The sequence below is a fragment of the Salmo trutta genome, unplaced genomic scaffold (genome assembly GCF_901001165.1).
Source record: "Salmo trutta unplaced genomic scaffold, fSalTru1.1, whole genome shotgun sequence".
Taxonomy (NCBI): domain Eukaryota; kingdom Metazoa; phylum Chordata; class Actinopteri; order Salmoniformes; family Salmonidae; genus Salmo; species Salmo trutta.
The window spans coordinates 34,907-61,847 of record NW_021822178.1 but is presented as its reverse complement, the minus strand read 5'-3'; the positions used below and the strand labels follow the sequence as shown (position 1 = coordinate 61,847).

General features: G+C 51.2%; 1 protein-coding gene across 2 annotated transcripts in view; it reads right to left on the bottom strand.

Moving 5' to 3' along the window:
* LOC115180813 (stimulated by retinoic acid gene 8 protein homolog) overlaps positions 1 to 26,941 on the bottom strand; it is a 41,907-nt gene that overhangs the window by 4,960 nt on the left and 10,006 nt on the right. For both annotated transcript variants that reach the window (XM_029742967.1, XM_029742966.1), the window contains exons 3-7: positions 26,277 to 26,352; positions 26,102 to 26,183; positions 25,162 to 25,326; positions 21,680 to 21,974; positions 16,505 to 16,566 (exon numbers count right to left, since the gene is read on the bottom strand). In XM_029742967.1, the coding sequence (XP_029598827.1) occupies positions 16,505 to 16,566; positions 21,680 to 21,974; positions 25,162 to 25,326; positions 26,102 to 26,183; positions 26,277 to 26,352 (680 nt within the window). The remainder of the gene's footprint in view (positions 1 to 16,504; positions 16,567 to 21,679; positions 21,975 to 25,161; positions 25,327 to 26,101; positions 26,184 to 26,276; positions 26,353 to 26,941) is intronic.

The window sequence follows — 26,941 nt, the reverse complement described above, 5'->3', positions numbered from 1 at the left end:
CTGGGCCCTGACAGACCTGGGCCCTGACAGACCTGGGCCCTGACAGTAAATCTCACTAAGACAAAAATAACAGTGTTCCAAAAAAGGTCCAGTTGCCAGGACCACAAATATAAATTCCATGTAGACACCGTTTCCCAAAAGCACACAAAAAAAACGATACATACCTCAGCCTAAATATCAGCACGACAGGTAACTTCCACAAAGCTGTGAACCATCTGAGAGACAAGGCAAGAAGGGGCTAGTCCTACTGCTACTCAGCCCAGACTCCCAGTCCTACTGCTATACTGTTAATCAGCCCAGACTCCCAGTCCTACTGCTACTCAGCCCAGACTCCCAGTCCTACTGCTATACTGTTACTCAGCCCAGACTCCCAGTCCTACTGCTACTCAGCCCAGACTCCCAGTCCTACTGCTACTCAGCCCAGACTCCCAGTCCTACTGCTATACTGCTACTCAGCCCAGACTCCCAGTCCTACTGCTACTCAGCCCAGACTCCCAGTCCTACTGCTATACTGCTACTCAGCCAGACTCCCAGTCCTACTGCTACTCAGCCCGACTCCCAGTCCTACTGTTACTCAGCCCAGACTTCCAGTCCTACTGCGACTCAGCCCAGACTCCCAGTCCTACTGCTATACTGCTACTCACCAGACTCCCAGTCCTACTGCTACTCAGCCCAGACTCCCAGTCCTACTGCTACTCAGCCCAGACTCCCATCCTACTGCTACTCAGCCCAGACTCCCAGTCCTACTGTTACTCAGCCCAGACTCCCAGTCCTACTGCCTATACTGATACTCAGCCCAGACTCCCAGTCCTACTGCTATACTGTACTCAGCCCAGACTCCAGTCCTACTGCTACTCAGCCAGACTCCAGTCCTATGCTACTCAGCCAGACTCCCAGTCTACTGCTACTCAGCCCAGACTCCCAGTCCTACTGCTACTCAGCCAGATCCCAGTCCTACTGCTACTCAGCCCAGACTCCCAGTCCTACTGCTACTCAGCCCAGACTCCCAGTCCTACTGCTACTCAGCCCAGACTCCCAGTCCTACTGCTATACTGTTACTCAGCCCAGACTCTCAGTCCTACTGCTACTCAGCCCAGACTCCCAGTCCTACTGCTACTCAGCCCAGACTCCCAGTCCTACTGCTACTCAGCCCAGACTCCCAGTCCTACTGCTACTCAGCCCAGACTCCCAGTCCTACTGCTACTCAGCCCAGACTCCCGTCCTACTGCTACTCAGCCCAGACTCCCAGTCCTACTGCTATACTGTTACTCAGCCCAGACTCTCAGTCCTACTGCTACTCAGCCAGACTCCCAGTCCTACTGCTACGCAGCCAGACTCCCAGTCTACTGCTATACTGCTATCAGCCCAGACTCCCAGTCCTACTGCTATACTGCTACTCAGCCCAGCCTCCCAGTCCTACTGCTACTCAGCCCAGACTCCCAGTCCTACTGCTATACTGCTACTCAGCCCAGACTCCCAGTCCTACTGTTACTCAGCCCAGACTCCCAGTCCTACTGCTACTCAGCCCAGACTCCCAGTCCTAATGCTACTCAGCCCAGACTCCCAGTCCTACTGCTACTCAGCCCAGACTCCCAGTCCTACTGCTATACTGCTACTCAGCCCAGACTCCCAGTCCTACTGCTATACTGCTACTCAGCCCAGACTCCCAGTCCTACTGCTACTCAGCCCAGACTCCAGTCCTACTGCTATACTGCTACTCAGCCCAGGCTCCCAGTCCTATGCTACTCAGCCCAGACTCCCAGTCCTACTGCTACTCAGCCCAGACTCCCAGTCCTACTGCTACTCAGCCCAGACCCAGTCCTACTGCTACTCAGCCCAGACTCCAGTCCTACTGCTATACTGCTACTCAGCCAGATCCCAGTCTATGCTATACTGTACTCAGCCCAGACTCCCAGTCCTACTGCTATACTGCTACTCAGCCCAGACTCCCAGTCCAACTGCAACTCAGCCCAGACTCCCAGTCCTACTGCTATACTATTACTCAGCCCAGACTCCCAGTCCTACTGCTACTCAGCCCAGGCTCCCAGTCCTACTGCACTCAGCCCAGACTCCCAGTCTACTGCTATACTGCTACTCAGCCCAGACTCCCAGTCTACTGCTATATGTTACTCAGCCCAGACTCCAGTCCTACTGCTACTCAGCCCAGACTCCCAGTCCTACTGCTATACTGCTACTCAGCCCAGACTCCCAGTCCTACTGCTACTCAGCCCAGACTCCCAGTCCTACTGCTACTCAGCCCAGACTCCCGAGTCCTACGCTATACTGCTATCAGCCCAGACTCCAGTCTAATGCTATACTGTTACTCAGCCCAGACTCCCAGTCCTACTGCTACCTCAGCCAGACGCCCAGTCTACTGCTCTACTGCTACTCAGCCCAGACTCCCAGTATATGCTATACTGCTACTCAGCCCAGATCCCAGTCCTACTGCTATACTGCTACTCAGCCAGACTCCCAGTCTACTGCTATACTGCTACTCAGCCCAGACTCCCAGTCCTACTGCTATACTGCTACTCAGCCCAGACCCAGTCCTACTGCTACTCAGCCCAGATCCTAGTCCTACTGCTACTCAGCCCAGACTCCCAGTCCTACTGTACTCAGCCCAGACTCCAGTCCTACTGCTACTCAGCCCAGAACTCCCAGTCCTACTGCTATCAGCCCAGACTCCAGTATACTGTTACTCAGCCCAAACTCCCAGTACTGACTACTCAGCCCAGACTCCCAGTCCTACTGCTATACTGCTACTCGCCAGACTCCCAGTCCTACTGCTACTTTACTCAGCCCAGACTCCCAGTCTACTGTTACTCAGCCCAGACTCCCAGTCCATGTTATACTGCTACTCAGCCCAGACTCCCAGTCCTACTGCTACTCAGCCCAGACTCCCAGTCCTTCTGCTACTCAGCCCAGACTCCCAGTCCTACTGCTATACTGTACTCATCCCAGACTCCCAGTCCTATGCTACTCAGCCCAGACTCCCAGTCTATGCTATAACTGTACTCAGCCAGACTCCAGTCCTACTGCTCTACTGCTACTCAGCCCAGACTCCAGTCCTACTGTTATGCTACTCAGCCCAGACTCCCAGTCCTACGCTATACGGCTACTCAGCCAAGACTCCCAGTCTACTGCTACTCAGCCCAGACTCCCAGTCTACTGCTACTCAGCCAGAGCCCAGTCTACTGCTACTCAGCCCAGACTCCCAGTCCTACTGCTACTCAGCCCAGACCAGTCCTACTGCTACTCAGCCCAGACTCCCAGTCTACTGCTCAGCCAGACTCCCAGTCCTACTGCTATACTGCTACTCAGCCCAGACTCCCAGTCACTACTGCTATACTGCTACTCAGCCCAGACTCCCCAGTCCTATGCTATACTGTTACTCAGCCCAGACTCCCAGTCATACTGCTAACTTACTCAGCCCAGACTCCCAGTCTACTGCTACTCAGCCCAGACTCCAGACTACTGCTACTCAGCCCAGACTCCCAGTCTACTGCTACTCAGCCCAGACTCCCAGTCCTACTGATACTCAGCCAGACTCCCAGTCCTACTGCTACTCAGCCCAGACTCCCAGTCCTATGCTACTCAGCCCAGACTCCCAGTCCTACTGCTATACTGCTACTCAGCCCAGACTCCCAGTCCTACTGTTACTCAGCCAGAAATCCCAGTCCTACTGCTACTCAGCCCAGATCCAATCCTACTGCTATACTGCTACTCAGCCAGACTCAGTCCTACTGCTATATGCTACTCAGCCCAGACTCCCAGTCCTACTGCTATACTGCTACTCAGCCCAGACTCCCAGTCTACTGCTATACTGCTATCTCAGCCCAGACTCCAGTCCTACTGTTACTCAGCCCAGACTCCCAGTCCTATGCTACCTGCTACTCAGCCCAGACTCCAGTCCTACTGTTACTCAGCCAGCTCCCAGTCCTACTGCTACTCAGCCCAGACTCCCAGTCTACTGCTATACTGCTACTCAGCCAGACTCCCAGTCTACTGCTATACGCTACTCAGCCCAGACCCAGTCCTACTGCTATACTGTATCAGCCCAGACTCCCAGTCCTACTGCTACTCAGCCCAGACTTCCAGTCCTACTGCTATACTGTTACTCAGCCCAGCCTCCCAGTCCTACTGCTATACTGCTACTCAGCCCAGACTCCCAGTCCTACTGCTATACTGCTACTCAGCCCAGACTCCCAGTCCTACTGCTACTCAGCCCAGACTCCCAGTCCTAACTGCTATACTGCTACTCAGCCCAGACTCCCAGTCCTACTGCTCTATACTGTACTCAGCCCAGACTCCCAGTCCTATGCTACTCAGCCAGACTCCCAGTCCTACTGCTATACTGCTACTCAGCCCAGACTCCCAGTCTACTGTACTCAGCCCAGACCCAAGTCCTACTGCTATACTGCTACTCAGCCCAGACTCCCAGTACTAATGCACCAGCCCAGATCCCAGTCTACTGCTACTCAGCCCAGACTCCAGTCCTACTGCTACTCAGCCCAGACTCCAGTCCTATGTTACTCAGCCCAGACTCCCAGCCTACTGCTACTCAGCCCAGATCCAGTCCTACTGCTATACTGTTACTCAGCCCAGACCCAGTCCTACTGTACTACAGCCCAGACTCCCAGTCCTACTGCTACTCAGCCCAGACTCCCAGTCCTACTGCTATACTGCTACTCAGCCAGACTCCCAGTCCTACTGCTACTCAGCCCAGACTCCAGCTACTGTTACTCAGCCAGACTCCCCAGTCCTACTGCTCCCCAGACTCCCAGTCCTATGCTATACTGCTACTCAGCCCAGACTCCCAGTCCTAATGCTACTCAGCCCAGACTCCCAGTCTACTGACTCAGCCCAGACTCCAGTCCTACTGCTACTCAGCCCAGACTCCAGTCCTACTGTACTCAGCCCAGACTCCCAGTCCTATGCTACTAGCCAGACTCCCAGTCCTACTGCTACTGTTACTCAGCCCAGACTCCCAGCTACTGTATACTGCTACTCAGCCCAGACTCCAGTCCTACTGCTACTCAGCCCAGACTCCCAGTACTGCTACTCAGCCCAGACTCCAGTCCTACTACTACTCAGCCAGACTCCCAGTCTACGCTACTCAGCCCAGACTCCCAGTCCTACTGCTACTCAGCCCAGACTCCCAGTCCTACTGCTACTCAGCCCAGACTCCCAGTCCTACTGCTAATCAGCCCAGACTCCCAGTCCTACTGCTAATCAGCCCAGATCCCAGTCCTATGCTATACTGTTACTCAGCCCAGACTCCCAGTCCACTGCTACTCAGCCCAGACTCCCAGTCCTACTGCTATACTGCTACTCAGCCCAGATCCAGTCCTACTGCTATACTGCTACTCAGCCCAGACTCCCAGCCTACTGCTACTCAGCCAGACTCCCAGTCCTAGCTATAACTGCTACTCAGCCCAGACTCCCAGTCCTAGCTATATGCTACTCAGCCCAGACTCCAGTCCTACGGCTACTCAGACCAGACTCCCAGTCTACTGCTTACTGTACTCAGCCCAGACTCCCAGTCCTACTGCTATACTGCTACTCAGCCCAGACTCCCAGTCCTACTGCTACTCAGCCACAGACTCCCAGTCTACTGACTCAGCCCAGACTCCCAGTCTACTGCTATACGCTACTCAGCCCAGACTCCCAGTCCTACTACTCAGCCCAGATCCCAGTCCTATGCTATACTGCTACTCAGCCCAGACTCCCAGTCCTACTGCTACTCAGCCCAGACTCCCAGTCTACTGCTACTCAGCCCAGACTCCCAGTCCTACTGCTATACTGCTACTCAGCCCAGACTCCCAGTCCTACTGCTATCAGCCCAGACCCAGCCCTACTGCTATCAGCCCAGACTCCCAGTCCTACTGCTATCAGCCCAGACTCCCAGTCCTATGCTACTCAGCCCAGACTCCCAGTCCTACTGCTACTCAGCCCAGACTCCCAGTCCTACTGCTACTCAGCCAGGCTCCCAGTCTACTGTTACTCAGCCCAGACTCCCAGTCCTACTGCTATACTGTACTCAGCCCAGACTCCAGTCCTACTGCTACTCAGCCCAGACTCCCAGTCCTACTGCTATACTGCTACTCAGCCCAGACTCCCAGTCCTACTGCTATACTGCTACTCAGCCCAGATCCAGTCCTACTGCTACTCAGCCCAGACTCCCAGCTACTGCTATACTGCTACTCAGCCCAGACTCCCAGTCCTACTGCTATACTGCTACTCAGCCCAGACTCCCAGTCCTACTGCTATACTGCTACTCAGCCCAGACTCCCAGTCCTACTGTTACTCAGCCCAGACTCCCAGTCCTACTGCTATACTGCTACTCAGCCCAGACTCCCAGTCCTACTGCTACTCAGCCCAGACTCCCAGTCCTACTGCTACTCAGCCCAGACTCCCAGTCCTACTGCTACTCAGCCCAGACTCCCAGTCCTACTGCTACTCAGCCCAGACGCCCAGTCCTACTGCTACTCAGGCCAGACTCCCAGTCCTACTGCTATACTGCTACTCAGCCCAGACTCCCAGTCCTACTGTTACTCAGGCCAGACTCCCAGTCCTACTGCTACTCAGCCCAGACTCCCAGTCCTACTGCTACTCAGCCCAGACTCCCAGTCCTACTGCTATACTGCTACTCAGCCCAGACTCCCAGTCCTACTGCTATACTGCTACTCAGCCCAGACTCCCAGTCCTACTGCTACTCAGCCCAGACTCCCAGTCCTACTGTACTCAGCCCAGACTCCCAGTCTACTGCTACTCAGCCCAGACTCCCAGTCCTACTGCTACTCAGCCCGACTCCCAGTCCTACTGCTACTCAGCCCAGACTCCCAGTCCTACTGCTATATGCTACTCAGCCAGATCCCAGTCTACTGCTACTCAGCCCAGACTCCCAGTCCTAGGCTACTCAGCCCAGACTCCCAGTCCTACTGCTACTCAGCCAGACTCCCAGTCCTACTGCTACTCAGCCCAGACTCCCAGTCCTACTGCTACTCAGCCCAGACTCCCAGTCCTACTGTACTCAGCCCAGACCCCAGTCCTACTGCTACTCAGCCCAGACTCCCAGTCCTACTGCTACTCAGCCCAGACTCCCAGTCCTACTGCTACTCAGCCCAGACTCCCAGTCCTACTGCTACTCAGCCCAGACTCCCAGTCCTACTGCTATACTGCTACTCAGCCCAGACTCCCAGCCTACTGTTACTCAGCCCAGACTCCCAGTCCTACTGCATACTGCTACTCAGCCCAGACTCCCAGTCCTACTGCTACTCAGCCCAGACCCAGTCCTACTGCTACTCAGCCAGACTCCCAGTCCTACTGCTACTCAGCCCAGACTCCCAGTCCTACGCTATACTGCTACTCAGCCCAGACTCCCAGTCCTACTGCTATACTGCTACTCAGCCCAGACTCCCAGTCCTACTGCTATACTGCTACTCAGCCCAGACTCCCAGTCCAACTGCTACTCAGCCCAGACTCCCAGTCCTACTGCTATACTGTTACTCAGCCCAGACTCCCAGTCCCACTGCTACTCAGCCCAGGCTCCCAGTCCCACTGCTACTCAGCCCAGACTCCCAGTCCTACTGCTATACTGCTACTCAGCCCAGACTCCCAGTCCTACTGCTATACTGCTACTCAGCCCAGACTCCCAGTCCTACTGCTACTCAGCCCAGACTCCCAGTCCTACTGCTATACTGCTACTCAGCCCAGACTCCCAGTCCTACTGCTACTCAGCCCAGACTTCCAGTCCTACTGCTACTCAGCCCAGGACTCCCAGTCCTACTGCTATAAACTGCTACTCAGCCCAGACTCCCAGTCCTACTGCTACTCAGCCAAAGACTCCCAGCCCTACTGCTACTCAGCCCAGACTCCCCAGTCCTACTGCTACTCAGCCCAGACTCCCAGTCCTACTGCTACTCAAGCCCAGACTCCCAGTCCTACTGCTACTCAGCCCAGACTCCCAGTCCTACTGCTACTCAGCCCAGGCTCCCCAGTCCTACTGTTACTCACCCAGACTCCCAGTCCTACTGCTATACTGCTACTCAGCCCAGACTCCAGTCCTACTGCTACTCAGCCCAGACTCCCAGTCCTACTGCTATACTGCTACTCAGCCCAGACTCCCAGTCCTACTGCTATACGCTACTCAAGCCCAGACTCCCAGTCCTACTGCTACTCAGCCCAGACTCCCAGTCCTACTGCTATACTGCTACTCAGCCCAGACTCCCAGTCCTACTGCTATACTGCTTACTCAGCCCAGACTCCCAGTCCTACTGCTACTCAGCCCAGACTCCCAGTCCTACTGCTATACTGCTATTCAGCCCAGACTCCCAGTCCTACTGCTATACTGCTACTCAGCCAGACTCCCAGTCCTACTGCTACTCAGCCCAGACTCCCAGTCCTACTGCTATACTGCTACTCAGCCCAGACTCCCAGTCCTACTGCTATACTGCTACTCAGCCCAGACTCCCAGTCCTACTGATATACTGCTACTCAGCCCAGACTCCCAGTCCTACTGCTACTCAGCCCAGACTCCCAGTCCTACTGCTACTCAGCCCAGACTCCCAGTCCCTACTGCTACTCAGCCCAGGCTCCCAGTCCTACTGTGACTCAGCCAGACTCCCAGTCCTACTGCTATACTGCTTACTCAGCCCAGACTCCCAGTCCTACTGCTACTCAGCCCAGACTCCCAGTCCTACTGCTATACTGCTACTCAGCCCAGACTCCCAGTCCTACTGCTATACTGCTACTCAGCCCAGACTCCCAGTCCTACTGCTACTCAGCCCAGACTCCCAGTCCTACTGCTATACTGCTACTCAGCCCAGACTCCCAGTCCTACTGCTACTCAGCCCAGACTCCCAGTCCTACTGCTATTCTGCTACTCAGCCCAGACTCCCAGTCCTACTGTTACTCAGCCCAGACTCCCAGTCCTACTGCTACTCAGCCCAGACTCCCAGTCCTACTGCTACTCAGCCCAGACTCCCAGTCCTAATGCTACTCAGCCCAGACTCCCAGTCCTACTGCTACTCAGCCCAGACTCCCAGTCCTACTGCTATACTGCTACTCAGCCCAGACTCCCAGTCCTACTGCTATACTGCTACTCAGCCCAGACTCCCAGTCCTACTGCTACTCAGCCAGACTCCCAGTCCTACTGCTACTCAGCCAGACTCCCAGTCCTACTGCTACTCAGCCCAGACTCCCAGTCCTACTGCTATACTGCTACTCAGCCCAGACTCCCAGTCCTACTGCTATACTGCTACTCAGCCCAGACTCCCAGTCCTACTGCTATACTGCTACTCAGCCCAGACTCCCAGTCCTACTGCTACTCAGCCCAGGCTCCCAGTCCTACTGCTACTCAGCCCAGACTCCCAGTCCTACTGCTATACTGCTACTCAGCCCAGACTCCCAGTCCTACTGCTATACTGTTACTCAGCCCAGACTCCCAGTCCAACTTCAACTCAGCCCAGACTCCCAGTCCTACTGCTATACTGTTACTCAGCCCAGACTCCCAGTCCTACTGCTACTCAGCCCAGGCTCCCAGTCCTACTGCTACTCAGCCCAGACTCCCAGTCCTACTGCTATACTGCTACTCAGCCCAGACTCCCAGTCCTACTGCTATACTGTTACTCAGCCCCAGACTCCCAGTCCTACTGCTACTCAGCCCAGACTCCCAGTCCTACTGCTATACTGCTACTCAGCCCAGACTCCCAGTCCTACTGCTACTCAGCCCAGACTCCCAGTCCTACTGCTACTCAGCCCAGACTCCCAGTCCTACTGCTATACTGCTACTCAGCCCAGACTCCCAGTCCTACTGCTATACTGCTACTCAGCCCAGACTCCCAGTCCTACTGCTACTCAGCCCAGACTTCCCAGTCCTACTGCTATAACTGCTACTCAGCCCAGACTCCCAGTCCTACTGCTATACTGCTACTCAGCCAGACTCCCAGTCCTAACTGCTAATACTGCTACTCAGCCCAGACTCCCAGTCCTACTGCTATAAACTGCTACTCAGCCCAGACTCCCAGTCCTACTGCTACTCAGCCCAGACTCCCAGTCCTACTGCTACTCAGCCCAGACTCCCAGTCCTACTGCTACTCAGCCCAGACTCCCAGTACTACTGTTACTCAGCCCAAACTCCCAGTCCTACTGCTACTCAGCCCAGACTCCCAGTCCTACTGCTATACTGCTACTCAGCCCAGACTCCCAGTCCTACTGCTACTCAGCCCAGACCCCAGTACTACGTTACTCAGCCCAAACTCCCAGTCCTACTGCTACTCAGCCCAGACTCCCAGTCCTACTGCTATACTGCTACCTACAGCCCAGACTCCCAGTCCTACTGCTATACTGTTACTCAGCCCAGACTCCCAGTCCTACTGTTACTCAGCCCAGACTCCCAGTCCTACTGTTATACCTGCTACTCAGCCCAGACTCCCAGTCCTACTGCTACTCAGCCCAGACTCCCAGTCCTTCTGCTACTCAGCCCAGACTCCCAGTCCTACTGCTATAACTGCTACTCATCCAGACTCCCAGTCCTACTGCTACTCAGCCCAGACTCCCAGTCCTACTGCTATACTGCTACTCAGCCCAGACTCCCAGTCCTACTGCTACTCAGCCCAGACTCCCAGTCCTACTGCTATACTGCTACTCAGCCCAGACTCCCAGTCCTACTGCTATACGGCTACTCAGCCCAGACTCCCAGTCCTACTGCTACTCAGCCCAGACTCCAGTCCTACTGCTACTCAGCCCAGACTCCCAGTCCTACTGCTACTCAGCCCAGACTCCCAGCCCTACTCCAGTCCTACTGGCTACTCAGCCCAGACTCCCAGTCCCTATAAACTGCTAACTCAAGCCCAGACTCCCCAGTCCTACTGCTTACTGCTACGCACCAGACTCCAGTCCTACTGCGATACGGCTTACTCAGCCCAGACTCCAGTCCTACTGCTACTCAGCCCAGACTCCAGTCCTACTGCTACTTACTCGCCCAGACTCCAGTCCTACTGCTACGCAGCCCAGACTCCCAGTCCTACTGCTACTCAGCCCAGACTCCCAGTCTACCTATACTGCTACTCAGTCCCCAGACTCCCAGTCCTACTGGCTATACTCGCCAGACTTCCGCAGTCCAGACTGCCATACTACTGCGACTCAGCCCAGACTCCAGTCTACTGCTACTGGCTACTTCAGCCCAGACTCCCAGTCCTACTGCTACTCAGCCCAGACTCTCCCAGTCCTACTGCTAACTGCTACTCAGCCCAGACAGCCAGTCCTACTGCTACTCAGGCCCAGACTCCCCAGTCCTACTGCTATACTGCTACTACAGCCCAGACTCCCAGTCCTACTCTGCTACTCAGCCCAGACTCCCAGTCCTACTGCTATACTGCTACTCAGCCCAGACTCCCAGTCCTACTGCTACTCAGCCCAGACTCCCAGTCCTACTGCTATACTGCTACTCAGCCCAGACTCCCAGTCCTACTGCTATACTGCTACTCAGCCCAGACTCCCAGTCCTACTGCTACTCAGCCCAGACTCCCAGTCCTACTGCTACTCAGCCCAGACTCCCAGTCCTACTGCTACTCAGCCCAGACTCCCAGTCCTACTGATATACTGCTACTCAGCCCAGACTCCCAGTCCTACTGCTACTCAGCCCAGACTCCAGTCCTACTGCTACTCAGCCCAGACTCCCAGTCCTACTGCTACTCAGCCCAGGCTCCCAGTCCTACTGTTACTCAGCCCAGACTCCCAGTCCTACTGCTATACTGCTACTCAGCCCAGACTCCCAGTCCTACTGCTACTCAGCCCAGACTCCCAGTCCTACTGCTATACTGCTACTCAGCCCAGACTCCCAGTCCTACTGCTATACTGCTACTCAGCCCAGACTCCCAGTCCTACTGCTACTCAGCCAGACTCCCAGTCCTACTGCTATAACTGCTACTCAGCCCAGACTCCCAGTCCTACTGCTACTCAGCCCAGACTCCCAGTCCTACTGCTATTCTGCTACTCAGCCCAGACTCCCAGTCCTACTGTTACTCAGCCCAGACTCCCAGTCCTACTGCTACTCAGCCCAGACTCCCAGTCCTACTGCTACTCAGCCCAGACTCCCAGTCCTAATGCTACTCAGCCCAGACTCCCAGTCCTACTGCTACTCAGCCCAGACTCCCAGTCCTACTGCTATACTGCTACTCAGCCCAGACTCCCAGTCCTACTGCTATACTGCTACCTCAGCCCCGACTCCCAGTCCTACTGCTACTCAGCCAGACTCCCAGTCCCTACTGCTACTCAGCCCAGACTCCCAGTCCTACTGCTACTCAGCCCAGACTCCCAGTCCTACTGCTATACTGCTACTCAGGCCCAGACTCCCAGTCCTACTGCTATACTGCTACTCAGCCCAGACTCCCAGTCCTACTGCTATACTGCTACTCAGCCCAGACTCCCAGTCCTACTGCTACTCAGCCCAGGCTCCCAGTCCTACTGCTACTCAGCCCAGACTCCCAGTCCTACTGCTATACTGCTACTCAGCCCAGACTCCCAGTCCTACTGCTATACTGTTACTCAGCCCAGACTCCCAGTCCAACTTCAACTCAGCCCAGACTCCCAGTCCTACTGCTATACTGTTACTCAGCCCAGACTCCCAGTCCTACTGCTACTCAGCCCAGGCTCCCAGTCCTACTGCTACTCAGCCCAGACTCCCAGTCCTACTGCTATACTGCTACTCAGCCCAGACTCCCAGTCCTACTGCTATACTGTTACTCAGCCCAGACTCCCAGTCCTACTGCTACTCAGCCCAGACTCCCAGTCCTACTGCTATACTGCTACTCAGCCCAGACTCCCAGTCCTACTGCTACTCAGCCCAGACTCCCAGTCCTACTGCTACTCAGCCCAGACTCCCAGTCCTACTGCTATACTGCTACTCAGCCCAGACTCCCAGTCCTACTGCTATACTGTTACTCAGCCCAGACTCCCAGTCCTACTGCTACTCAGCCCAGACTCCCAGTCCTACTGCTATACTGCTACTCAGCCCAGACTCCCAGTCCTACTGCTATACTGCTACTCAGCCCAGACTCCCAGTCCTACTGCTATACTGCTACTCAGCCCAGACTCCCAGTCCTACTGCTATACTGCTACTCAGCCCAGACTCCCAGTCCTACTGCTACTCAGCCCAGACTCCCAGTCCTACTGCTACTCAGCCCAGACTCCCAGTCCTACTGCTACTCAGCCCAGACTCCCAGTACTACTGTTACTCAGCCCAAACTCCCAGTCCTACTGCTACTCAGCCCAGACTCCCAGTCCTACTGCTATACTGCTACTCAGCCCAGACTCCCAGTCCTACTGCTACTCAGCCCAGACTCCCAGTACTACTGTTACTCAGCCCAAACTCCCAGTCCTACTGCTACTCAGCCCAGACTCCCAGTCCTACTGCTATACTGCTACTCAGCCCAGACTCCCAGTCCTACTGCTATACTGTTACTCAGCCCAGACTCCCAGTCCTACTGTTACTCAGCCCAGACTCCCAGTCCTACTGTTATACTGCTACTCAGCCCAGACTCCCAGTCCTACTGCTACTCAGCCCAGACTCCCAGTCCTTCTGCTACTCAGCCCAGACTCCCAGTCCTACTGCTATACTGCTACTCATCCCAGACTCCCAGTCCTACTGCTACTCAGCCCAGACTCCCAGTCCTACTGCTATACTGCTACTCAGCCCAGACTCCCAGTCCTACTGCTACTCAGCCCAGACTCCCAGTCCTACTGCTATACTGCTACTCAGCCCAGACTCCCAGTCCTACTGCTATACGGCTACTCAGCCCAGACTCCCAGTCCTACTGCTACTCAGCCCAGACTCCCAGTCCTACTGCTACTCAGCCCAGACTCCCAGTCCTACTGCTACTCAGCCCAGACTCCCAGTCCTACTGCTACTCAGCCCAGACTCCCAGTCCTACTGCTACTCAGCCCAGACTCCCAGTCCTACTGCTATACTGCTACTCAGCCCAGACTCCCAGTCCTACTGCTACTCAGCCCAGACTCCCAGTCCTACTGCTATACTGTTACTCAGCCCCAGACTCCCAGTCCTACTGCTACTCAGCCCAGACTCCCAGTCCTACTGCTACTCAGCCCAGACTCCCAGTCCTACTGCTACTCAGCCCAGACTCCCAGTCCTACTGCTACTCAGCCCAGACTCCCAGTCCTACTGCTATACTGCTACTCAGCCCAGACTCCCAGTCCTACTGCTATACTGCTACTCAGCCCAGACTCCCAGTCCCTACTGCTACTCAGGCCCAGACTCCCAGTCCTACTGCTACTCAGCCCAGACTCCCAGTCCTACTGCTACTAACTGCTACCAGCCCAGACTCCCAGTCCTACTGCTATACTGCTACTCAGCCCAGACTCCCAGTCCTACTGCTACTCAGCCCAGACTCCCAGTCCTACTGCTATACTGCTACTCAGCCCAGACTCCCAGTCCTACTGCTACTCAGCCCCAGACTCCCAGTCCTACTGCTATACTGCTACTCAGCCCAGACTCCCAGTCCCTACTGCTATACTGCTACTCAGCCCAGACTCCCAGTCCTACTGCTACTCAGCCCAGACTCCCAGTCCTACTGCTACTCAGCCCAGACTCCCAGTCCTACTGCTACTCAGCCCAGACTCCCAGTCCTACTGCTATACTGCTACTCAGCCCAGACTCCCAGTCCTACTGCTACTCAGCCCAGACTCCCAGTCCTACTGCTATACTGCTACTCAGCCCAGACTCCCAGTCCTACTGCTATACTGCTACTCAGCCCAGACTCCCAGTCCTACTGTTACTCAGCCCAGACTCCCAGTCCTACTGCTATACTGTTACTCAGCCCAGACTCCCAGTCCTACTGCTACTCAGCCCAGACTCCCAGTCCTACTGCTACTCAGCCCAGACTCCCAGTCCTACTGCTACTCAGCCCAGACTCCCAGTCCTACTGCTACTCAGCCCAGACTCCCAGTCCTACTGCTGCAGTGTGTGGCAGTCTCTCTCTCTCTCTCTTTCTCTACCAGACTCCTGGGCCGAGTAGCAGTATATCTATGGTTGTCTCTCTCTCTCTACCAGGTTTTCACTCTGAATGAAGTCTAATCACAGTGACTCATTAGGGCGTTAATATACACTTGTCAGTTGTCACCGATGGCAGAATATTCTGTCTGTATGGGACCTACTTTACTGAATGTTTAATACTGGCCAAATGACTCACTTGGTGTTGTTGAATACATTATAGATTGGTAACGCCACTGCCATACTGGAATAGATAGCAGGACAGTGCCCAAGGCTGGTTGGCAGGATTATGTGAATGTGACTTCATGAATATGTTCAACTAATGTATGTATATGTGTTTTCTGGTGTTGAGGAGTCAGAGGCCTCTATCGAATCTCCCATTCCTCTCAAAACATTTTGAAAAATATGTTGCGCAGTAACTCACTGCCTTCCTGAAGACAAACAATGTATAGGAAATGTTTCAGTCTGGTTTTAGACCCCACCATAGCACTGAGACTGCACTTGTGAAGGTAGTAAAAGACCTTTTAATGGCGTCAGACCGAGGCTCTGCATCTGTCCTCGTGCTCCTAGATCTTAGTGCTGCTTTTGATACCGTCGATCACCACATTATTTTGGAGAGATTGGAAACCCAAATTGGTCTACATGGACAAGTTCTGGCCTGGTTTAGATCTTATATGTCGGAAAGATATCAGTTTGTCTCTGTAGATGGTTTGTCCTCTGATAAAATCAATTTTACATTTTGGCGTTCCTCAAGGTTCCGTTATAGGATCCCTATTGTTTTCACTATTATAAACTCAGCAAAAAAAAAAGAAAATGTCCTCTCACTGTCAACTGCGTTTATTTTTAGCAAACTTAACATGTGTTAATATTTGTATAAACATAACAAGATTCAACAACTGAGACACAAACTGAACAAGTTCCACAGACATGTGACTAACAGAAATGGAATAATGTGTCCCTGAACAAAGGGGGGGTCAAAATCAAAAGTAACAGTCAGTATCCGGTGTGGCCACCAGCTGCATTAAGTACTGCAGTGCATCTCCTCCTCATGAAGAGGACTGGCCACCCCTCATAGCCTGGTTCCTCTCTAGGTTTCTTCCTAGGTTCCTGCCTTTCTAGGGAGTTTTTCCTAGTCACCCCTCAGAGCCTGGGTCCTCTCTAGGTTTCTTCCTAGGTTTTGGCCTTTCTAGGGAGTTTTTCCTAGCCACCCCTCATAGCCTGGTTCCTCTCTAGGTTTCTCCCTAGGTTCTGGCCTTTCTAGGGAGTTTTTCCTAGCCACCGTGCTTCTACACCTGCATTGTTTGGAGTTTTAGGCTGGGGGTTTCTGTACAGCACTTTGAGATATCAGCTGATGTAAGGAAGGTCTTTATAAATACATTTGATTGGTTGATATTTGATGACACTGAAAGACACCATTCTAGGTGAATACAGGTAACATCTTACTGTATTGATAGCTGTGTAATTACATCAGCGTAATGTAATATGTGAATCTACCTGTCGTCTGAAATGGAGTCCATCTCTTTCTTCACCACATCATAGGCATCCTGAAGCAGGTCCTGACAACAAACAAACAAACAAACAATCAACATTCTGGAACGGTTGTAACAACACAGTCTGTCTTCCATCCATCACTATGGGGTCACTGTCCCCATTTCTCCAGTGGTATGACTGTCTTCCATCACTATGGGGTCACTGTCCCCATTTCTCCAGTGGTATGACTGTCTGTCTTCCATCCATCACTATGGGGTCACTGTTCCCATTTCTCCAGTGGTATGACTGTCTGTCTTCCATCCATCACTATGGGGTCACTGTCCCCATTTCTCCAGTGGTATGACTGTCTGTCTTCCATCACTATGGGGTCACTGTTCCCATTTCTCCAGTGGTATGACTGTCTTCCATCCATCACTATGGGGTCACTGTCCCCATTTCTCCAGTGGTATGACTGTCTTCCATCACTATGGGGTCACTGTCCCCATTTCTCCAGTGGTATGACTGTCATCCATCACTATGGGGTCACTGTTCCCATTTCTCCAGTGGTATGACTGTCTGTCTTCCATCACTATGGGGTCACTGTCCCCATTTCTCCAGTGGTATGACTGTCTTCCATCACTATGGGGTCACTGTCCCCATTTCTCCAGTGGTATGACTGTCTTCCATCACTATGGGGTCACTGTCCCCATTTCTCCAGTGGTATGACTGTGTGTAGTGTGTCAGTACAATAGAGAGACGAGGGGTGACTTCTAGACAGGGAGCCAAACCACCAAAGCCGGCACAATGCTGGCTGTTAAAACGGCTAACCCTACTGTCTATTGTCTTTTACCCCCTAAAGACTAAAGCAAGGTGCTAGAGAGACCATCTCTTCCTCCCTTCCTCCCCCTTTCAGACGGATTAGTAGTGGCATCTTGTCCTGGGAGAAGCTTACTGGGAGAGAGGGATGAAACCAAGGAGAGAGAGAGAGAGAGAGCCAGAGGGATGGAGAGACAGACGGAGAGGGAGAGAGGGGAAAATCGCTAGTAAAACTGCTCACTGTCTGGAGAAACAGAGCAGCTCACTGACTGGATAAACAGCTGGAACAGAACATGGTAGCTGGACGCTGTGAGACGGTGTGACCCCTGACCTCTCCATAGGAAGGAGAGGAGGCTGTGAGACGGTGTGACCCCTGACCTCTCCATAGGAAGGAGAGGAGGCTGTGAGACGGTGTGACCCCTGACCTCTCCATAGGAAGGAGAGGAGGCTGTGAGACGGTGTGACCCCTGACCTCTCCACAGGAAGGAGACGAGGCTGTGAGACGGTGTGACCCCTGACCTCTCCACAGGAAGGAGACGAGGCTGTGAGATGGCGTGACCCCTGACCTCTCCACAGGAAGGAGACGAGGCTGTGAGAAGGTGTGACCCCTGACCTCTCCACAGGAAGGAGACGAGGCTGTGAGACGGTGTGACCCCTGACCTCTCCATAGGACGGTGTGACCTCTGACCCAGGGGTTCTTTAACTTTTTCAGCCTGGGACCCAAACTCATGGAAATATGCAACTATATGTAAATATTGGTACATTTCATTACCCTTATGCCTAAAACAAATGCAATATAGACAAAAACATATAATAATGACATAAAATATCCATTTAAATATCTAATGTTTATTCTGCCCTACCAAGCAAAAAGGCAGTAACTTCTCATAGCGTGAAACTGAGGAAAAATGGCTTTTATTTACCTTTGGTTTCACAGTATCTTTATGCAGTTACTGCTAACATTACCCCCATTTTCTCTTGAACACAATACGAGGCAGGATACTTGTCCACATGATTAAGCATGTAGTTAATGTAGCAAAAAATGACTAACTCATTTTAGACCAAACGAGCAGTTACTGCCTGTTTTGCTTGGTAGGGCAGCATTGCTCCTCATTAAAAACACTCTTACATATCTGTCTAGGTTGGAACTGGTGCTGTTAAAAATACAATCTTTTGTTTTATTCTGAACTGGAATAAAATGATTGATCAACAGAACACAAAACACACAGGCTCCATTTTTTGATAGTGTAACCATAACAGTACAGATGAAAAATGATCAGGTCTACTGTACATCTCACTGTAGAAAGTATTATTGGGGGGAAAAAACAACTATAGGTTTGAACTGGTGCCGTTTTTATTCAACAATATTTTTTATTCTGAACATGAATAAACTGAAGTTTTCAACAGGCATGTCTATTCTGGACTCAGTTTTAGAGCAACACAGAGGTCATACTCAGCACTGAGTCTGTTTCTGTACCTTGTTTTTTTAAAGTACGCCAGAGTTGAGAACCCGGACTGACACAACCTGGACCAGAACATCTACTGCTTTCCTCAGTCAGACAGGAGACCACTTCCTGTTGTAGATGAACAATCCAGAACTGTGTGAGTGGGATCTCAGTCAGGCAGGAGACCACTTCCTGTTGTAGATGAACAACCCAGAACTGTGTGAGTGGGTTCTCAGTCAGGCAGGAGACCACTTCCTGTTGTAGATGAACAACCCAGAACTGTGTGAGTGGGTTCTCAGTCAGGCAGGAGACCACTTCCTGTTGTTGATGAACAATCCAGAACTGTGTGAGTGGGTTCTCAGTCAGACAGGAGACCACTTCCTGTTGTAGATGATCAACCCAGAACTGTGTGAGTGGGTTCTCAGTCAGGCAGGAGACCACTTCCTGTTGTTGATGAACAACCCAGAACTGTGTGAGTGGGTTTTACCTCAAAAAGCATCTTGCTTCAATCAGTTTATTCCAGTTCAGAATAAAAATATGACTTGAATTTTAACAGCACCAGTTCTAATCTAGACTTGTTTTCAACAATAATCTCTACAGTAAGTTATTTACAGTAGGCCTGATCATTTCTACAGTAAGTTATTTACAGTAGGCCTGATCATTTCTACAGTAGGCCTAATCATTTTTCATCTGTACTGTTACTAGGGTTGCACTAGCTAGTTAGCATGCTTTGGCTAACATTAGCTATTATCTGTGTACAAGGCCAGGGGATTGTTAGGAAGAGAAACATCTACTACTATGAGAGATAGTTAGTCCTCCCTTTTATCTGCTCATCATCATCTGTTAGAAAATGACAACAATGCCTTGCTAGCTGACTCACTTTGCCACCGTTTCCCGAATCACCGTTTCCCGAAGAACCGTTTCCCGAATCACCGTTTCCCGAAGAACCGTTTCCCCGAAGAACCGTTTCCCCGAAGCACCGTTTCCCCGAAGCACCGTTTCCTCGAAGCACCGTTTCCCGAAGCACCGTTTCCCGAAGCACCGTTTCCCGAAGCACCGTTTCCCGAAGCACCGTTTCCCCGAAGCACCGTTTCCCGAAGCACCGTTTCCCGAAGCACCGTTTCCCGAAGCACCGATTCCTCGAAGCACCGTTTCCCGAAGCACCATTTCCCGAAACATTCTGCCCTGTTCTGAAAGAACTCCCTGGATTTACCGTCATGTTGTGGATGTTTGGTCAGGACGTGTCGTTTTAATAATGTGTTGGTTTTCAGAGCCTCATTAATAAGCACTTCCCCGCACAAAACACATTGTGGACGCTCCTCGTTATTTCTCAAAGTTTGTGTGAAACTAAGAGAGAGAAACTCATTGCTGTATTTGCGTTTCATGACGACTGAGCTCAGTCAGAACTTGTCGCTACCAGGAGTCCATTTGATGACAGTGGTGTGTGGTGGCTTGTGGGAATGACAAGTCAGCGGCTGACAGAGTTGGAGCTTTTGGGTCTCGGAGTTGATCTTCAAGAAAACTGCTGAAAATATATCCGGTAAACCGCGAAGCACACAGGCATCTCCCCCTCGCGCAGCGGCCAAACTGAGCAGAGACCGGTGCTAAGCTGACAGGGGCCAAACTGAGCAGAGACCGGTGCTAAGCTGACAGCTGCCAAACTGAGCAGAGACCGGTGCTGAGCTGACAGGGGCCAAACTGAGCAGAGACCGGTGCTGAGCAGAGACCGGTGCTGAGCTGACAGGGGCCAAACTGAGCAGAGACCGGTGCTGAGCAGAGACCGGTGCTGAGCTGACAGGGGCCAAACTGAGCAGAGACCGGTGCTGAGCTGACAGGGGCCAAACTGAACAGAGACCGGTGCTAAGCTGACAGCTGCCAAACTGAACAGAGACCGGTGCTGAGCTGACAGGGGCCAAACTGAGCAGAGACCGGTGCTGAGCTGACAGGGGCCAAACTGAGCAGAGACCGGTGCTGAGCTGACAGGGGCCAAACTGAGCAGAGACCGGTGCTGAGCAGAGACCGGTGCTGAGCTGACAGCGGCCAAACTGAGCAGAGACCGGTGCTGAGCTGACAGGGGCCAAACTGAGCAGAGACCGGTGCTGAGCAGAGACCGGTGCTGAGCTGACAGGGGCCAAACTGAGCAGAGACCGGTGCTGAGCAGACAGCGGCCAAACTGAGCAGAGACCGGTGCTGAGCTGACAGCGGCCAAACTGAGCAGAGACCGGTGCTGAGCTGACAGGGGCCAAACTGAGCAGAGACCGGTGCTGAGCAGAGACCGGTGCTGAGCTGACAGCAGCCAAACTGAGCAGAGACCGGTGCTGAGCTGACAGGGGCCAAACTGAGCAGAGACCGGTGCTGAGCTGACAGGGGCCAAACTGAGCAGAGACCGGTGCTGAGCTGACAGGGGCCAAACTGAACAGAGACCGGTGCTGAGCAGAGACCGGTGCTGAGCTGACAGCGGCCAAACTGAGCAGAGACCGGTGCTGAGCTGACAGGGGCCAAACTGAGCAGAGACCGGTGCTGAGCTGACAGGGGCCAAACTGAGCAGAGACCGGTGCTGAGCTGACAGGGGCCAAACTGAGGTGTAGGCCGTCATTGTAAATAAGAATTTGTTCTTAACTGACTTGCCTAGTTTAATAAATTATTTAAGGCAAGTCGGTAAGAACAAATATTTTACACTGACGGCCTCCCCCCCGGCCAAACCCGGACGACGCTGGGCCAACTGTGCGTCGCCCTATAGGACTCCCGATCACTGCCGGGTTGTGATACAGCCCGGGATCGAATCAGGGTCTGTAGTGACGCCTCTAGCACTGAGATGCAATGCCTTCGACCGCTGCGCCACTTGGCCAAATCAATTAAAATCCAGTAATCAATGAAATAATTGATTATAATTCATTAAAACAGGTCCGACCAACACTTTAAGGAAAGCTGTATTCACCTCTTCATGGGGAGAAGGAGAAGAGGCTCCCTGGCTGTTTGCCTGAGTGGAAGGCTGGAGCGTGAGGTGGAGGTGGGTGTCTGGACCAGGATTAGGGGGTCTCTCTGCCGGCCCTTCCCAGCCCAGGGTGCTCTGCTGGGGGGGACAGGTCTGGTAGGCTGCCCGGCGCTCTGGAGAGAAGCTATCCCACAGGCCTGAGATAGCTTCAGATACTACAGCCAGACCAGTCTGTCCCGGGCTCAGCACACCGCTACAAACCAACTTCTCTAGTGTCTGTCTGTAGAACAACAAGTACCTTGGGAGGGAGAGGGATGGGGGAGAGACAGAGGGAGGGATGAGGAGAGAGGGAGAGAGAGAGGGATGGGGGAGAGAGAGAGGGATGGGGCAGAGAGAGAGAGGGAGAGAGAGATAGCGGGGGAGAGAGAGAGGGATGGGGAGAGAGAGAGAGAGGGATGGAGAGAGAGAGAGATGGGGAGAGAGAGAGAGAGGGATGGAGAGAGAGAGATGGAGAGAGAGAGAGAGAGAGAGAGAGAGGGATGGAGAGAGAGAGCGCGAGAGGGATGGGGAGAGAGGTATGGGGAGAGAGGGGGAGGGATGGGGGAAAGAGAGAGAGAGAGGTAAGGCATAGAGCTGTGTGTACTGTCCATTATTACTGTAGTCTACTATAGATAACAACATTACTGTAGTCTACTATGGATAACATTACTGTATTATACTATAGATAACAACATTACTGTAGTCTACTATAGATAACAACATTACTGTATTCTACTATAGATAACAACATTACTGTATTCTACTATAGATAACAACATTACTGTAGTCTACTATGCTTAACAACATTGTGTAGTTTAAATTCTAATACCAAGCTCAGGAGGGGAACCATCATCGCTGTTTTATGGAGGTTATACATTAATTTACCATTGGTGAAATGAACGAGCCCTTTTTAAATCACTCTCCATGGTCAGAGGTGCCCCAAGGTGCCACCAGATATAAATCCCCTCGTGCTAAATCCTTGATCCTCAGTAACAGGCCAGGACAGCACTAACTCAACGCACTACGGACAGTTAAAACATCTCAACGGAGACAGGACATCTAATAGAAGCAACCAGCCAAGGGTGATATTCTGGCAGGACAGATTGTTAATAAAAAAAAAGGACTTTAGATTAATTTGGATTTTGGGGGAATAGCTTCAACTGAGACTAAGGCGGAGACAGAATTGGTCCCTTGAGAAGTATCTTCTGTTGTCACTCATTCTGTCAGTAAATTGGTCTATAATCTGACTGTCAGTAAATTGGTCTATAATCAGACTGTCAGTAAATTGGTCTATAATCTGACTGTCAGTAAATTGGTCTATAATCTGACTGTCAGTAAATTGGTCTATAATCTGACTGTCAGTAAATTGGTCTATAATCAGACTGTCAGTAAATTGGTCTATAATCTGACTGTCAGTAAATTGGTCTATAATCTGACTGTCAGTAAATTGGTCTATAATCTGACTGTCAATAAATTGGTCTATAATCAGACTGTCAGTAAATTGGTCTATAATCTGACTGTCAATAAATTGGTCTATAATCTGACTGTCAATAAATTGGTCTATAATCTGACTGTCAGTAAATTGGTCTATAATCAGACTGTCAGTAAATTGGTCTATAATCAGACTGTCAATAAATTGGTCTATAATCTGACTGTCAGTAAATTGGTCTATAATCTGACTGTCAATAAATTGGTCTATAATCTGACTGTCAGTAAATTGGTCTATAATCTGACTGTCAGTAGCTTGGTCTATAATCAGACTGTCAATAACTGTTGAGGGTCTATAAATTAATTTGTATCATTCAGTGGAATTAAATTGGCACGTGTGTTCAGTATATCTGTTATGTGTCATATTTATCACACCCTACAGATACAGAGCCTCTGAGTGGATCATCTGTCCCGACAGACAATAGCTGCTACTGGTGATGCATCTTCTGGTGCCTTCAAGACAACGGAGAACTCTGGAAAAATACCAGATCAAATCACGACGTCGGTGACCTTCAGGTCAAAAAGGTCGGAGCTCTAGAAAGAGTGTCTGAGAGTTCCAGAGTTTGCGAGTTGCGAGTTGCGAGTTGGATGACCATTCAAAACTATTTTTCCCCCCCAGTTTCCTTGAACGAACGCACTGATGTCAAGAGATTTCCCCGAGTTGTTTTGAACGCGGCGTCAAACTGTTGGAAGCCTGACGACACACCACTTTGCAATGAGCTGGAGGCAGTATGCATTTTGGAAACTTAATACTTAAATGGTTGAAAGTTGTAACGTTTTACTACAAATTATGAGCCAATGTTCTTATCTTGCCTATTAGATCTCCTCCTCGTTGTACGTTTCTAACGGAGGGTTTAATCTCCGTCACATGAAACCGCTAGCATGTCGCAGTGGCCTTTAGACAACGGTGTTTTTGCACTAACTGCGTTATGGAACGAACGTTCGTGGCTCACAGCCTGCTGCCTTGTGCACATTGCTGCAGTTATACAATGTGAAGAAATAATAGTTTAGCAATATTTTTAAGCTAAAACGTTCTGATCTGTTGCATTTAAAATAGATACAGTTGAAGTCAGTGGGATGTTTACATCCACTTAGGTTGGAGTCATTAAAACTCGTTTTTTCAACCACTCCACAAATTTCTTGTTAACAAACTATAGTTTTGGCAAGTCGGTTAGGACATCTACTTTGTGCATGACACAAGTCATTTCTCCAACTATTGTTTACAGACAGATTATTTCACTTATAATTCACTGGATCACAATTCCTATATATCCTAGGCCTACTGGTTGTATGAATCTGGGATTTTTCGTCTCAAAACTGTCCCAAAACTGTCCCAGAGTCTGTTTGGAACAGGCTATTTCTTCCTCGACAAGCTGACCAATAGAATAGGTAGCCTACACGTTTCTACTATAGTAGATTGACATCGGCTAGCGATGTTGCTGTTCGTTGCTCGTCTTGTTAACATCTTCAAAGTGAACATCAGAATTCAGTAAGAACAAACGTACATCGTTGTTGCATCCTTGACTTGCATGTTAATATGAATTACCATATTCTAAATGTTCTGTTAATATGAATTACCATATTCTAAATGTTCTGTTAATATGAATTACCATATTCTAAAGGTTCTGTTAATATGAATTACCATATTCTAAATGTTCTGGTAATATGAATTACCATATTCTAAATGTTCTGTTAATATAAATTACCATATTCTAAATGTTCTGGTAATATGAATTACCATATTCTAAATGTTTTGTTAATAAGAATTACCATATTCTAAATGTTCTGGTAATATGAATTACCATAATGTAAATGTTATTTCTGTCATTCTGAGCACCGTGGGTGGTACGTCCTAATCAGGTAACGCACCCAATACATATGGGTCTGGTAAATTTCTCAAAATGTCCCGTAAATGAAAATCTCCCCGGCGACACGGAAACCCTGGAACGAGCCCCCACCCTTCAAACTCCAGGATGTTGGTTAGAGAGTTGATGGAGGTCTGAGAGGGGACGGAGTCATCCAGAGTCTCCTCCGCAGAGTCTTCCTCGCTGGTCTCAGTCAGGTCCTCTCTGTCAGCCGCGCCATGACGTCTTTGACCACCAGGTCTTCTGGAGTGCAGGGAGCTGAGGGGAGGGGACAGGTTTTTAATGTAAGACTGAAAAAAAGAAGCTAATTGACATCTACAATAACATTAGAAATTGATTTTTCCTAGCCACCGTGCTTCTACACCTGCATTGCTTGCTGTTTGGGGGTTTTAGGCTGGGTTTCTGTACAGCACTTTGAGATATCAGCTGATGTAAGAAGGGCTATATAAATACATTTGATTTGATATATATGTGTATTGTGTATAAATAACTGTAGTAGTTCAATAACATGGGTAGATGCTGCCCCCCAGTGGTAATCTCTACTAACTGCAGGTGGCACGCTGTACTTAGGGAAAGGGGATACCTAGGCAGTTGTTCAACTGAAATGTGTCTTCAGCATTTAACCCCTCTGACTCAGAGAGGGGCAGTGGGGCTGCGGGAGCTGCTGTTGTTAACTGCCTTGATCAAGGGCAGAACGGAAGATTTTTTCCCCCACCTTGCCAGCTCGGGGATTCAAACCAGCAACCTTTCAGTTACTGACCCACAGCTCTTAAACCCGCTAGGCTACCTGCCACCTAGGCTTTGCACCAGTATCTATGGGGGCGGCAGGTAGCCTAGTGGTTAGAGCGTTGGACTAGTAACCAAAAGGTAGCTGAATCAAATCCCTGAGCTGACAAGGTAAAAAATCAGTCGTTCTGCCCCCTGAACAAGACAGTTAACCCACTGTTCCTAGACCGTCATTGTAAATAACAATTTGTTCTTAACTGACTTGCCTAGTTAAATAAAAATCTAGTGTATGTCAACGGTAGTGTACCTGCTGTGTGACTGCAGCCTCCGGTACTCTGCTCTTACTTCATCCAAGCTGCACGGCCCACCTTCATTGCCGAGGAATATCCCTAAACACATGTCGGTGAATAAAAACTGCTCACTTAAATCACAGAACATGTTTTTTTTTCTGTACACATCAAATGTCCCAGGGTTCCTCTCACCTTTCAGTAGCATCAGTCTGCTCAGGTAGGCTTCCTGCTCTTTGAGAAATCCTTTGGCATGGTCCAAGATCTTCCACTGACCGACCAGACAACATTACAATGACACTTTACAATACAAAACATTCAACTGAAGTTTCCACTTTTATCTGATCCTTAATACCAATTTATCACCAGGTAGGTGTGGATCTACCTGCATGGCCAGGTAGGTGAATATCTACCTGCATGGCCAGGTAGGTAGAGATCTACCTGCACGGCCAGGTAGGTAGAGATCTACCTGCACGGCCAGGTAGGTAGAGATCTACCTGCACGGCCAGGTAGGTAGAGATCTACCTGCACGGCCAGGTAGGTAGAGATCTACCTGCACGGCCAGGTAGGTAGAGATCTACCTGCACGGCCAGGTAGGTAGAGATCTACCTGCACGGCCAGGTAGGTAGAGATCTACCTGCACGGCCAGGTAGGTAGATATCTACCTGCACGGCCAGGTAGGTAGATATCTACCTGCACGGCCAGGTAGGTAGATATCTACCTGCACGGCCAGGTAGGTAGAGATCTACCTGCACGGCCAGGTAGGTAGAGATCTACCTGCACGGCCAGGTAGGTAGAGATCTACCTGCACGGCCAGGTAGGTAGAGATCTACCTGCACGGCCAGGTAGGTAGATATCTA